The sequence below is a fragment of the Dipodomys spectabilis genome, unplaced genomic scaffold (genome assembly GCF_019054845.1).
Source record: "Dipodomys spectabilis isolate Male_0828 unplaced genomic scaffold, ASM1905484v1 ptg000125l, whole genome shotgun sequence".
In the NCBI taxonomy this organism is placed as follows: Eukaryota; Metazoa; Chordata; class Mammalia; order Rodentia; family Heteromyidae; genus Dipodomys; species Dipodomys spectabilis.
The window spans coordinates 9,409,522-9,423,987 of record NW_024870802.1 but is presented as its reverse complement, the minus strand read 5'-3'; the positions used below and the strand labels follow the sequence as shown (position 1 = coordinate 9,423,987).

The 14,466-nt window shown below is 39.4% G+C and overlaps 2 protein-coding genes across 2 annotated transcripts in view; one reads left to right on the top strand and one right to left on the bottom strand.

The window, feature by feature from the left end:
- The window catches only part of Cfap58 (cilia and flagella associated protein 58), a 98,363-nt gene that overhangs the window by 73,149 nt on the left and 10,748 nt on the right, over positions 1-14,466 (top strand). The gene's annotated exons all lie outside the window — the stretch shown is intronic.
- On the bottom strand, positions 835-1,541 carry LOC122115905 (60S ribosomal protein L19-like). Its single transcript, XM_042689506.1, has one exon. The coding sequence runs from the start codon at positions 1,508-1,510 to the stop codon at positions 920-922; it is 591 nt and encodes a 196-aa protein (XP_042545440.1). The 5' UTR covers positions 1,511-1,541; the 3' UTR covers positions 835-919.

Here is a 14,466-nt window from a genome sequence, read left to right as displayed (position 1 = left end):
TTTGCCATGCAGAAGCTCTGCAATTTCATGCAATCCCATTTGTCCAACCTTTCTTTGATTTGTTGTGTTTCTGAGTCTCTATTAAGAAAATTTCGGTCTGAGCCAAGGAGACCTAGAGTTTCTCCTATTCCATACTGTAATGTTTTCAGAGTGTCTGCTTTGACTCCGAGGTCTTTGATCCATTTGGAGTTGATTCTGGTGCAGGGTGATATATAAGGATCTAGCTTTAGTTTTCTACAAGTAGTTAACTAATTTTGCCAGCACCGTTTACTGAAGAGGCTGTCTTTCTTCCATTCTAGTTTTTTAGCTCCCTTATTGAAGATTAGATGGCTATAGGTCTGTAGGTTCATTTCTGGGTTTTCAATTCTATTCCATTGGTCCTGAGGTCTGTTCTTGTGCCAGTACCAAGCTGTTTTGATTACTATGGTTTTGTAGTAGAGTTTGAAATTTGGTATTGATATTCCTCCAGCAGTGTCTTTCTGTTGAGGATCGTTTTTGCTATACGGGGTCTTTTATTGTTCCATATGAATATTTGGATATTGTTCTACATGAATTTTGGAATATTGATAGGTATCACATTGAATTTGTAGATAGCCTTGTGAAGTACTGCCATTTTCATGATGTTGATCTTTCCAATCCAAGAGCATGGGAGTTTTTGCCACTTTCTAAGTTCTGTTTTGACTTCCTTTTTCATCATAGAAATCCTTCACTTCTTTGGTTAAGTTTAATTCCTAGGTATTTTATTTTTTGTGGGGCTATTACGAATGGAGTTGCTTTCCTAATTTCAGCCACTCTTTTCTTGTTGTTGGCATACAGAAAAGCCATTTTTTTTTTTTTTTTTTTTAAGATAAAGGCTTGTTTTATTTCAACGATTGATCTGTAATCAGAGGCCACTATGTACAGACATGAGAGGGAAGCTTCATTTCTTGGTCTCTTCCTCCTTAGATAGAGTCTTGATGATCTCTTCCTTCTTGGCCTGAAGACGCTCCTCCGGACGCTTGCGGGCTTCCTTGGTCTTAGACCTGCGAGCCTCAGCCTGGTCAGCCAGGAGTTTCTTGCGGGCCTTGTCTGCCTTCAGCTTGTGGATGTGTTCCATGAGAATGCGCTTGTTTTTGAACACGTTCCCCTTAACCTTCAGGTATAGGCTGTGATACATGTGGCGGTCAATCTTCTTAGATTCACGGTATCTCCTCAGCAGCCTTCGCAGAATCCTCATCCTCCTCATCCAGGTCACCTTCTCTGGCATGCGAGCGTTGGCTGTACCCTTTCGCTTCCCTATACCCATATGTCTACCCTTTCGGCGAGCCAAGGTGTTTTTGCGGCATCGAGCCCGGGAGTGGACAGTCACAGGCTTGCGAATGATCAGCCCATCTTTGATCAGCTTCCGGATCTGCTGACGAGAGTTGGCATTGGCGATTTCATTGGTCTCATTGGGGTCCAACCAGACCTTCTTTTTGCCACAACGGAGGACACTAGAGGCAAGCCTCTTCTGCAGCCTGAGCATACTCATGGCTGCGGCCGCAGCAGCGAAAGGAAAGAACCAAAGCCATTGATTTTTGAGGGTTAATTTTATACCCTCCTACTTTGCCAAAGTTTTGAATCAGCTTGAGTAATTTGGGAGTGGAGTCTGTGGGATTCTTTAAATACAAGATCAAGAGTTTTACTTCTTCTTTCCCTATTTGGATCCATTTTATGTTTGCATCTTGTCTTATTGCTGTAGCTAGGCATTCTAATACTAGATTGAAGAGAAGTGGAGAGAGTGTACATCCTTGTCTCGTTCCTGAGTTAAGAGGAAATGGCTTTAGTTTTTCACCATTAAGTATAATGCTGGCTGTAGGTTTGTCATATACAGCCTTTATTGTATTGAGGAATGTTCTATGGATTCCTAATTTTTGGAGACCCTTCATCATAAAGGAGTGTTGGATCTTGTCAAATGCTTTTTCTGCATCTATTGAGATAAGCACGTAGTTTTTATCCTTGCTCCTGTAGATGTAGTGGATTATATTAATTGATTTGCGTATATTGAACCAGCTTTGCATCCCTGAAATGAATCCTGTTTGATCGTGGTGTATGATTTTTTAGCTGAATTGTTGAAGTCGATTGGCCAAAATTTGTTGAGAAGTTTTGCATCAATGTTCATCAAAGAAATGGGTCTATAGTTCTCTTTCTTTGATGAGTCCTTGCCTGGTTTTGAGATGAGGGTTATGATGGCTTCATAGAATGAGTTCGGTAGTGAACTTTCTCTTTCAATTTCATTGAAGAGTTGGAGGAGTATTGGTGTGAGCTCTGCTTTGAAGGCCTTGTAAAATTCCTCTGTAAAACCATCTGGTCCTGGGCTTTTCTTAGATGGGAGGTCTCTTATTGCTGTTTCTATTTCAATGCTTGCTATGGGCCTGTTAAGATGGTTTAGCTCATCTTGGTTCAGTTTTGGCATGTCAATATTTGCCAGGAAAAGGTCCATTTCTGCCACGTTCTGAAACTTATTAGCATAAAATTTTGAGAAGTATTCCCTTATAATGTTCTGAATCTTGGTTGTTTCTGTGGTGATGTTTCCATTCTCATCTCTGAGTTTATTTAGGTATGTTCTCTTCTTTTTCTGATAAGATTTGCTAAGGGTCTGTCAATTTTGTTAATTTTTTCAAAGAACCAACTCTTTGTTTTGCTGATTCTTTGTATGTTTTTTTTTTGGATTCTAATTATTTTAATTCTGGTTTAATTTTAATTATTTCTTTCCATCTACTGGATTGGGGTTTATCTTGCTGCTCTTTCTCAAGGAGGCTCAGCTATCTCATTAAATTATTGGTTTCAGATCTCGCCAATATGTTGATGTAGGAACTCAGAGCTATAAACTTGCCTCTGAGTACTGCCTTTTCTGTCTCCCAGAGGAGCTGGTAATTTGTTTGTTCATTTTTGTTGAGTATCATGAACATTTGAATTTCCTTTCTAATCTCTTCCATGACCCACTCATGATTCAGTAGTGTGTTGTTCAGCCTCCATGTGTTACAGGACTTTCTTTGGTGGCTTTTGATGTTGAGTTCTAATTTTATTCCCTTGTGGTCTGAGAGAATGCAAGGTATAACTTCAATGTTTCTGAATTTGGACAAGTTTGCTTTGTGGCCTAAAATGTGGGCTATTTTGGAAAATGTTCCATGTGCTGCTGAGAAAAACGTGTATTCTGATGCTGTTGGGTGAAATATTTGGTAGATGTCTGTTAAATCTAGTTGATCTATGCAGTTGTTTAGATCTGCGGTTTCTCTGTTGAGTTTTTGCTGAGTTGATCTATCTAGTGGAGAAAATGGTGTGTTAAAGTCCCCAACAATTAATGTCTTTGGATCTATGTGGGATTTGAGGGAAAGTAGTGTTTCTTGGATAAATTTGGGTGCTCCGTTGTTTGGCAAATAGATATTGAATTGTAATATCCTCCTGAAGGTGAGATCCCTTAATTAGTATGTAGTGACCTTCTTTATGTCTTCTCAGTAATTTTAATTTGAAGTCTATTTTATCTGATATTAGGATTGCAACTCCCGCCTGTTTATGGGGGCCATTTGCTTGGTAGACCTTTCACATTGAAAATGTGTTTGTTTTTATGGGCAAGATGTGACTCCTGAAGGCAGCAGATAGAAGGATCTTGCTTTTTTTAATCCAACTAGACAGTCTATGTCGCTTAATTGGAGAGTTAAGTCCATTAATGTTGAGAGATAGAACTTAGAGGTGTTGGGGAGTTCCTGCCATTTTATCCACCTTCTTGGGGGCTGTGGCAACTGGTTTCTTCCTATGGTTCTTGGATTCTCAGTTTGAGTGCAGTTTCTTGGCCTTTATTGTGGTCTTGTTGGTTTTCTATGTGTAGGACATCTTTAAGAATCTTTTGTTAAGGCTGGTTTGGTGGAGATATATTGTTTCAATTTTTCTTTGCTATGGAAGGTTTTTATTTGACCTTCGGTTATGAAGGAGAGTTTAGCTGGGTACAGTATTCTTGGTCGATAGTTGTTTGTCTTTAGGGCATGGCATACATCATTCCAAGCTCTTCTTGCTTTGATTGTCTCTGCTGAGAAATCTGAGGTGATTCTATTTGATTTCCCTTTATAGGTGATTGATCTTTTCTCCTTGACAGCTTTAAGGATCTTTTTCTTGGTCTGAATTGATCCTATGCGGATTATAATGACTTTGGGATGTTCTGTTCTGGTCTGGTCTATCTGGAGTTCTAAAAGCTTCTTGTATCTGAATAGGCCTATCTTTTTGCATATTTGGGAAGTTCTCTGCTAGGATCCTGTTAAACAAATTTCCTAGACCATCAACTTCTGTCTCTAGGTGCTCCTCTACGCCCATTATCCTCAGATTAGGCCTTCTGATAGTGTCTTCCAAGTGTTGAATAAATCTATCATATTTCTTGGATTTGTCTTGGATGGTTGTATGTTCTTTCTGTATAATATCTAGGCTGTCTTCAATCCCCGAGATTCGATCTTCTGCATAGTCTAACCTACTGTCAAGACTTTCTACTTCATTTTTTATTTCTTTTCCTTCTAGTTGGTCGGCTTTGTTGGCTTCAAATTCTTTGTTGAAGATTTGTTTTAGATCTTGTATGAACTTCTTTACTTCCTTAATTTGTTGTTCAGTGTTTATTCTCAATCACTTAGTTGATTGGTTATGGTTTCCTTGGACTCCCATTCCTTCTGTTGGGTTCCATTCAGCATTCCCTTTGTGGTCTCCCTGACTTCTTTCAGCTCTCTGTTTATGGATTCCATGAATGTCTTTAGTGATCTTTCTGTATTCTCATCCCGCTCTCTCAATTCCTGTATTACTCTTTGATTAGCTTCCTCACATTCACGCAATTCCTGTAGTTCTCTTTGAGCGTTTTCAGCCTGCTCACGCCATTCCTGATTTTCTCTTTGACTGATCTCAGCCTGCTCACACCATTCCTTTATTTCTCTTTGAGTGTTCTCAAGCTGCTCATGCAATTCCTGTATCAATCTTTGAGTAGCTTCCTCATGCTCATTATATTCCTGTATTGATGTTTGGTTTGCCTCCTCTCTCTCCCTATCACACTCACACAGTCCTTTGCAGGTTTTCAATCTTTTCATTTACCATGTTTATCAGTAGTGTTTGTAGAGCTTTTTGGGAACTCTCCTCTGGATTACTCATTATCTGTTCCGTTCCCTGATTATCATGAGTGGGAGTTGAGATACTTGCTATTTTTCTTGTGTTTTTCCGGCTTGTTCTGCCCATTTGGGATGAAAGTAACACCAGTTTTGTGCTAGAACACTATCTTAAGGCAAGCATTAACCAAAGTCTGTAGTTGCACAGTCAAAAGTCTGCAGATACAATATAGTTCAACAGATATATCTATTCAACATCAAACAACTATGTATTAATGGGCTACAAACCACAAAGAAGAATTTGGCAAACCAGAAATTATTAGGTTTAGGGAGAGATGTGGGTAAAAATAGGAATAGAAGGATGTGGAATAGTAGAGGGAGAGTTAACTAAGTCCTAATCTCAAAGTGGGAAATAGGTTAGATAGAATGATAGTAGAGAGAGGAAAAAAAAAGAAGAAAGAGAAAGAAAAAAGAGACAAGAAAATATAGAAAAACAAAAATTAAAAATTAAAAAGTGAAACAATTAAAAATTATGCAAATTTAAAAACGTAATATTCAGAGAAGAACAGGGATAGGATAAGAGAAGGGGAGGGATAGAAAGGAGACATGAAAAACTTAAAAAATGCTTAAAATATTATATAGGTATAAAGAGATAGTACTGCTATTAAAGAATTTAAATCTAAGAGGTTTTGAATTGAGTAATAAATTTCTGGATTAAGTGTGTACACAATGGGGGATAAGGTCTAATAATTGACTATGCGTATATCTGAGGATGAGCAGAACAGCAATTAAGTCACGCAAAGAAGAGCAAAAGAGAAGAAAGTGAAAAGAATGAGAAAGAAAGAAAGAAAACAAAGGATCAAAAGGTCAGTAGAGCTAAACAAAAAAAAAGAAAAAAAGAGAAAAAAGTACACACACATATACCCCTAAAATAAAAATTATAAAAGGAAGAAAAAAAGTTAATAGAAAACAATTTTTAAAAAAAGTTAAAAATTCAAAATTAAAAAATGTTAAAAATTTTTTTTTATAAAAGGTACAAAAAAGAATTCTTTGATTTTTTTTTGGGGGGGGGATGGGAAGATCCTGTATCTCCCTTCTGTCTGTAACTAGTCTCTTGTTGGAGTCTCTGGTCTGCTTGTGGTGTTTGATTTTCCTGTGGCTTGGATGGTTTCTTAAGTCAGTTTGTTTGAGCAGGCAGAAAAATGCTCTGCTTTACCCAGGATTTTGTGATCCTCCTCCCAGGCTAGTTCAATGGGAGGGAGATCTGCTTTGAGTTTCACAAAAGAGGGAGGTGGCTGTTTCCTCTAGTTTGGAGATGCTGTGATGAGGCTAGGTTCTGGGTAGAGTTGAGGCCTTTCAGCAAACAGCAGCTTTTCCCTGAGGAGCTAGCTTCTGAGATACTCACAGAGCCCAGCCTGGAGCCATTCTCAGGGTTTATGTTTACTGAATTTCAATTGATTGTCTAGGCTGCTATAGGGAGGGGCAGCCTCTGGCTCTGTTTACCCAGTGAAGAAAGCCACTCCTGGGGCTGGCAGAGCTTGCTCAGCCCTGGCTGGGTGACTTTTCCTTGGGTGGAGCTGAGCCTGGTAGGTCTTTTGTTTTCTTTCAAGGCCTGAGTTGGAGCTAGCTGCTCAGCCAGGCCTTTGTCAGTATCAAAGATAGAGATCTCCGGTGGTGGGAGGGGAGGGGTGGCCTTCCCTCCTCTGCTCCCTGAGAAGGAGTGAGGATGTCAGGCTTCTACTCACGCCGGAGTCTTGGTTCCTGGGTTGTCTCTGGTCTGTGATCTGCAGGATGAAGATGTCTGCTCCTTGTCAGTGTTGAGTACAATCCGCTCACCCGCTGCATCTGGCACCTTTGTCCCAGACTCTGTGTTGCAGGTATGATGGCTACGGTCGCCACAGCTGTGGCTGCTGGCAAGGGCTCAGATCTATCTTCTTGCTTGGATTTTCCCTCTCTGGCCTAACTCTCTGTACTGTGATGGCACACTTGGTGTGATTCTCTGGCTTAGGACTGTTCACTGGAGCACTAAAACTGCTTTCTATGCGAGAGCTTGTTTATCCTCTAGCTTCTCCTCCTCCATCTTCCCCATCTTGTTTCTTTTACCAAGAAAAGTAAAACACAATTTCATTTCATTGTGCATCTTTAAAAAAATTGTTATTATAAAGGGGATGTACAGAGGGGTTACAGTTATATAAGTCAGGTAAAGAGTACATTTATTTTTAAACAATATCACCTCTTCTCTTGCTCCCTCCATTGTGTATCTTAAGGACTTCAAGATTATGGAAGGGTAGACCTTTGTAGTAGCCAATTAAATGGTACTTTAAAAAAGTCTATATGAATATGGTTTGCTTGGGACAGGAATCTCTTGTAACCTCTTTCTGATAATCAGATCCCCAGCTATAAATCTTTGACTACTTTTTCTTTTCCTATTATATTTTGATTCAGCTCCAAGGTGATTCAACTCCAAGGATTGGGATCCAGTGAACTCTTTTAAGTTCAACCATTAGAATCAGCAAGAATTAAAAAAAAGGCAGCATATTAGATATTGGCATATCAAAGTTTTATGGAAAATGATGAGCCATAATTGTCATCAATTTATGGACTATACTACTGACTATCACATTCCCTAAGACAAGATTCTTTTCTTTTTTTCTCTTCTCTTCCCTTTTCTTTTCTTTCCTCCTTTCCTTTCCTTTCCTTTCCTTTCCTTTCCTTTCCATTTTCCTTTCCTTTCCTTCTTGTGCCAGTACTCAGATTTGAAATTGGGGCCCTATGCTCTTGCTGAGTTTTTTTTCCAATCAAGGCTGTTATTCTACTGCTTGAGCCTCACCTCCACTTCTAGCTTTTTGCTAGTTAATCAGAGATAAGCGTCTCAGATTTGTCTGCCCCATCTGGCTTCAAACTGAGATCCTTACATCTCAGCTTCCTGAGTAGCTAGGATTAAAGGTGAGACCCATAGGCACCCAGTCTCTTCAAAATAAGTTTTGGTTAGGGTGTTCAGATAAACTTTAGAAACTTAGTTCTCATATAGACAATGGACACTATTTCAAAAAGATTGACTTCAGATGGCTTTATCTATTAAATCTGCCCTTTGATAGTGAGGACCTTTTCTGATCCATGAATGCAAATATCACTATCCATACTTGGGAAGATCCACCTGAAATATTTCCAGTTCTGTGGTCCACCACCAGGATAGCATCTCTGTTCTTGAACTTGCTTCACTTTTTGGGACCTGACATAGCTAAATCTTTACACTGGGTTAGTTGTTTTTCCTTAACTCGACAATAAGCTCCTGTAAGTTTCAGGCTTGTCTTTGTGTGAACCTTGCACAGATAAGCACTTATTTGATTTTAATTTCTATAGATCTGTTTCATGAACAATTTTAAGAACAGTCAACACTCTTGCTTTAATACGAGCAATTCTATAAACTCAATTGCTAGGTGTGCAGCAGAAAGAGGAAATGGAAACAGCTTCAGTGACAAATGAAGACTGGCTTAGGGGATTATGTACTTTGTGCAGAATTTTCACAAACATCTGTTTGCATTTTGGAAGTGAAATCCCTTGCAAAAACATCTTCCAAGAAAAATAAGGTTGCTTAAATCAGAAGATGCCAGGAGCATTTTTCTTATTGTTACAGAAATGGGGAAGGTTATCACATGCAAATTTCTCAACTGCCTCATGAAACACTTTACCATGTATGCAGGAAGAAGCTAAGAACTTTGTGTAACCAACTAGTTTCCTGCATAGAAAGAACTCTGCTGTGTAATTCTATCTCATCACCAATTCCAGACTCTTCCACTCTCTCCAGGGAACTTTTTTACTTCATGACATCATAAACAAGATGGGCCTAGAGTTCCGTTCAGCTGACATTTTCGTTATAAAGCCAATAAACAAGAAAGTCCCGAGATACCAGCCATTATTTTTTTTTTCTGCTTGTAAAGCTAGGTAGAAATGTAGTGTGTTTACGGAGTTCCTAATTTACTCTCCTAGTGAAATCAGGCATTTCCAGATAGATTAGGCCATGCTCTAGGGTTGCCTTTATGGGGCTGGGATGATGGAACAGGAAAATAATCTTGCTTAACAATTTAAATTGGGGCTAGGAAAGTGGTTTGATGGTAGAGTGCTTGCCTTGCATGCATGAGGCCCTGGGTTCGATTCCTCAATACATAAGCAGAAAAAGCCGGAAGTGGTACTGTGGCTCAAGTAGTAGAGTGCTAGCTTTGAGCTGAAAGATCTGAGGGACAGTGCCCAGGCCCAGAGTTCAGGCTCCACAACCGACAAAAAAAAATTAAAACTAATTTTAGTATTTTGTAAAGAATGATGGATTGGGGAGGGATGGGAGAGAAAAAGAACTAAAATCAAACAAAGAGGCAAAAATATACTGTATTTTAAAAAATCTAGAAAAGAGTTATTGATGCAAGGAGGATTTCTGTGTTTAAGGAAGTTATTTAAAAAGCTACTTTGTTATTTAGTTGAGAAATGTAGATAGCGTTATGCTAGCATTTTCATATTTACTAATATGTGCATGTGCATACAAATAGTGTTCTCAGCGTTAGTTAATTTGAATACATTTGTGAATCTTATTAATTAAAAAAAGTAGTAGAACTTGAACTACAGTAAAACTCTAAAAACATTTAGCTAAGAGATTAAGTTTGTCCATCGAGTGATTTCCTGAGTTACACATAGTATACATAATACAAAAATTTAGTTGAAAATGATGAGAGCCATAATTGCACCATCTCACTGGGGTGAATTATATAAGCTCTACTCCCTGGAAGATGTTACCTACTAAAATTTCTCAGTGCTTCATTGATGTATAATAGAAAGGGCATAGTTTGCCGTCAGTGTAACTACAGTTAACAAAATAAGCTAATGGCTCCTGCTTATCATCCTACTACTCAAGAGGCTGAGATCTGAAGATCACGGTTTAAAGCCAACCAAGGCAGACAAATCTCCAATTAACCAGCGAAAAGCCAGGAGTGAAAGTGTGGCTCCAGTGGTAGAGCACCAGCCTTGAGCAAGAAAGCCAAGCAAGGGCACAAGGCCCTGAATTCACTCCTGAATAATAAGCTCTCTCCCACTCTCTCTTTCCATCTATCCCCCTACCCCCACAATTATAGAGCACCTAGAATGAGCAGAGCATGATAGTAAGAAGTATTTGCAGAGATCCATCATGGCTCTGACATTAAAGGCCCTTAATTCAATTGGAAATAAAGGATAAATCGATAAAGATTAAACACTCTATGTGGGACCATGAATGACCTCTGTTGACATTCTGAAAAAGAGCTCTCCTGGATATTCTGTGAAGTCATTTTTTTAAGATTTTTTTTTGGGGGGGGTCTGGTTGTGGGGCCTGAACTCTGGGCCTGGGCGCTGTCCCTCAGCTCTTCAGCTCAAGGCTAGTGCTTTACCACTGAGTCACCTTCCCAGCCCCCTGTGAAGTCATTTTTTTCCCCCTCAGAAGTAGTAGTTATATTTTTCTCTCTTGCTTTCCTTTGGAGGCTAGACTTCTTATGTAGCTTTGGTTGGCTTCAAACTTGTGATTTTCTGGTCTCAACTTCCTGAGCGATGTGATGGCAGACATACACTTTCACATCCAGTGGTAGGTTTTTATTTTTTAATCGACTATGTCTTGGATCCATTGGTTGAGGCTGTAATAATGATGAGCAGGAGAGCATGTCTGTCTTTGAAGCACCTGGTACCCAAGAACCTGGGTGGGTGGCTTTTCCCTCTAGTGATGAGTGTGTCTTCAGTCACAGGAAAGCTGTCTATTTTCCATGAGTCAGCTGGTTCAAGGGGGGGTGGGGTGAGACAATTATCCCCAACTCTCGCCCAAGCAAATTGATGCTTCCAGGGTGAGCAGAATCAATGCACTGGCACTTGCCAAACACAGAGTCAGATGGAAATAGAATAAATTAGTTCCTCTCAGTCAGTTTCTGCTTGGTGTAGGCGAGCTAAGGCAGAGGGGTTGTGGAGGTGCATGCTGAATGTGAACTATCTTCTGTTTTCAGCCAAAGTTGCAAAGCAAAAGACAGAGAGCATAAACAGACAGTGATTATACAACTGTAACTTGGGAGGGAAAGGAGTTCTGTGAACAGTTCAATTTTCTTTCTCTTAACTGTACCCAGAATAGTGCAGAGTCTTATTTGCATAGACCATTCCCAGTGCAGACTTTTAATTTATTGTTAGGTAAAATACAAATAGCTGAAATCTCACTGATTCTCTAGCTGGAATTTCCAATGGGGGTTACAGACTGTTACAGAAACGACAGCATTATTTGAAGCTAATAGTATAATTAATGTCTTAACACTATTCTCAGCTTATATTGACAATCAGATGTGCTGTCACCCAATATAATTTAGCAACAATTCTTGCAGCCAAAGACTCTATAGTCATGTCTGACTATTGGATGAATGGATGTCTAGAAAGAAAGTTCAATTTCAAGGATGGATAGACTATGGTGAGTGCTTTCAAGTCATGCCTACCCAGCCTGGTAAATGCCAATAATCCTAGTTACTCAGGAGGCTGAGATCTGAGGATTGTGGTTTGAAGTCAGCCTGGGCAGGAAGGTACATGAATCTCTTATTTCTAACCGTCAAAAACCTAGAAGTGGAGGTGTGGCTTAAGTGGTAGAGCACCAGTCTTGAGCAAAAAAAGCTAAAGGATATTACCCAGGTCTTGAGTTCAAACTCCAGCACTGGCACATGCGCCATGCACATACATGCACATGTGCGTGCGTGCATGCACACACACACACACACACACACACACACACATACACAGAGGTTTGCCCATCCAAAGAGAAAACTAGATTCTCAGTGTCAATAGTCTAGCTTTATTCAAGTGTAGCAATAAGTAAAATAATTAAAAAAATGAAGCCTGCCAGTAATTGATATTGATGTGTACTATAAACAAACTCTTGAGTAAAGAAATACCAACCTGAAGTTTTTCACTGGTGATGAAATAAAACTATTCTGTGATTTTCTTATGATCTTTTATTGACATATGGTGCTGCTAACCAAGTGACAAATTAATTGACTGAGTTTAAAGAGAAATGGATGTGGTTTAATGAAGAGGGACAGGATATGTATTGTGAGGCAGCTGGTTCTGCCTCTGCTCTCTTATGGAGACAATATACATTGGACAGCTAATGAGTCTCTGTTGCATAAGATAGATTCTCTTTATAATAGAACTGCATGCTTTGTCTCTAAATGGGGTTATTATACACCCCATTGCACAATGTTTGAAGAGCTTGGTTGGCCCTTGTAGAGGGTTAGAGAGGAATAAATTGGAAGACAATCGTACTTAAGACCTTCAATCCATCAAACGCCTCATATTTATCTAAATTACTAGCAGACATCCCTAAATACAAATTTGTGTGATATACATGGCTAGAATGTTAATTCTTACCAGCCTTCACTTTGGGTTTTTATTAGATTTTTTCCGTGGCACATGTACACCAAAATTCACTCACACCAGCTCCTGGCAAAACATTCCAACTACTGCCCACCACTGCTGCCACTGTTCATGAAGTTTCACGCACACACAGACATCACTTGTGCTGAGGAACTGAGCTCTCTCTGAGTTCTTTGACTTTGAGTCCTCAGGCTGTTTTAATGGTAATTCATTCAGTTTCTTTACTTCTTCCACCTTTGTGGGTACTCCCTGTTCAGTTGCTCAGCTATTCTTTAGATTAAATTCACTACAATTCACTTTACAGTCTGGAAAAAAGAGAGAAAGTGATGGAGTAAGACAGGTTGAACAATAATAACATTCCCTTAGTATCCAAAGACTATATGTTCTGGTAGAGGACCTGGGCAGTGCTCTTTCTGATGATGTAGGTGAGGAAAAGACAGGAGTGGAGTCATCTGTACTTCATATACCCTCTACCCTGGCCTTGAACTTGATTTCACCTGCTGGCTCTCCTCACCTATTGACATTGTCATGTAGTCTTCAGGAATTTTGTGGGATTCTGTTTTTCAGTATTGGCAATTGAACTCATGTCTTGCATGGGCTAAGCAAGCTTCTATTACTTGAACCAAACCCTAGCCCTTTCAATTTTAGCTTGATTTTTAGAGAGGATCTAAGCTCTTACCTTAGCCATCCTCTTAACAGCAATCCTCTTACCCCCACCTCTTGAGCAGCTAATATTACAGTGTGCACCACCAAGCCCAGCTTTGTAGCTCATTTTGATCCAGACTTTTTTCAGGTACTACCATGTCTTTAAAGCTCCACTGGAAGTACCACATGGACAAAAAGGAATTTTTTTTTTTTTTGGGTCCGGTCGTGGGGCCTGAACTCTGGGCCTGGGCGCTGTCCCTCAGCTCTTCAGCTCAAGGCTAGCACTGTACCTCTTGAGCCACAGCGCCACTTCTGGCTTTTTTCTTTTTGCTTATGTGGTACTGAGGAATCGAACCCAGGGCCTCAGGCATGCAAGGAAAGCACTCTACCACTGAGCTACTTTCCCAGCCCCACAAAAAGGAATTTTAAATGTATCATAATTCAGTTTTTCCCTTACCAAAGGACTTTGGGAAGACCATTAATCCCTACTGACCTTGAGATTCTCAAGTATGAAGTGCAGTAACAATATTTACTTCCTCTAAAGTTTCTTCTTCCTGTTTTCGTGCTGCCTACCTGCCCCACGTGACTGAAAAGAATTATACTTGTGAAACTCCTGGTTCTCACAGTAAGATGGTCTTTTCACTTGAAGACATTATTATATCCCAAACTAGATTGCTTCCCCTTCATCATTGTGGGATTCTTTACTTTTCAAGTTCCCTGTTCCCTGGAATAAAGAAAGGTGAGCTGAAAGAAATGGACAAAACAGTTATGTGGACTTCTCCACATACGTATTACCCTCTCCAAATTGAATCTTGAGGCCTTGTCAGAAGTGTTATTTTTTTTCCAACAGAGCAGGCGTTAAGTGGCTATAGAAAATAAACTCACCTCCTGATATCTTTTTCATTGCTTGCTACATCCATTTACTGTGAAGGTTATATTGTAAGGTGTGACAGAAGGGGTTGGATGGCAAAGGAAAATCACCACTTTGTAATTCTATTGTGTAAGTTTTCTTTAGCACAGATTTTTGGTGTCATTTCTAGAATTATTTCTTTAATGACAGTACGTGTGTGTGTGTGTGTGTGTGTGTGTGTGTGTGTGTGTGTGTGTGTGTGTTCAAAAGCTTTTCACTAATTTTTATGTGGCAAATGCTCTCCTGTAGGTAAAGCTCTGCTTTTGTAATAAAGTTTCTATATTTTTCCCAGAGGAAAAACAAAACTAAAACAAATGGTAACAATACCTAGTTAATGAATTTTACCTACTTTTTCCCCAAGGTTTTTATATGCTCTAGCAAAAAAAAAAAAAAAGATAATTT

What these genes read in the sequence shown, in the direction of transcription:
- LOC122115905 (XM_042689506.1), bottom strand. Translation starts at nt 1,510, where the DNA reads ATGAGTATGCTCAGGCTGCAGAAGAGGCTTGCCTCTAGTGTCCTCCGT.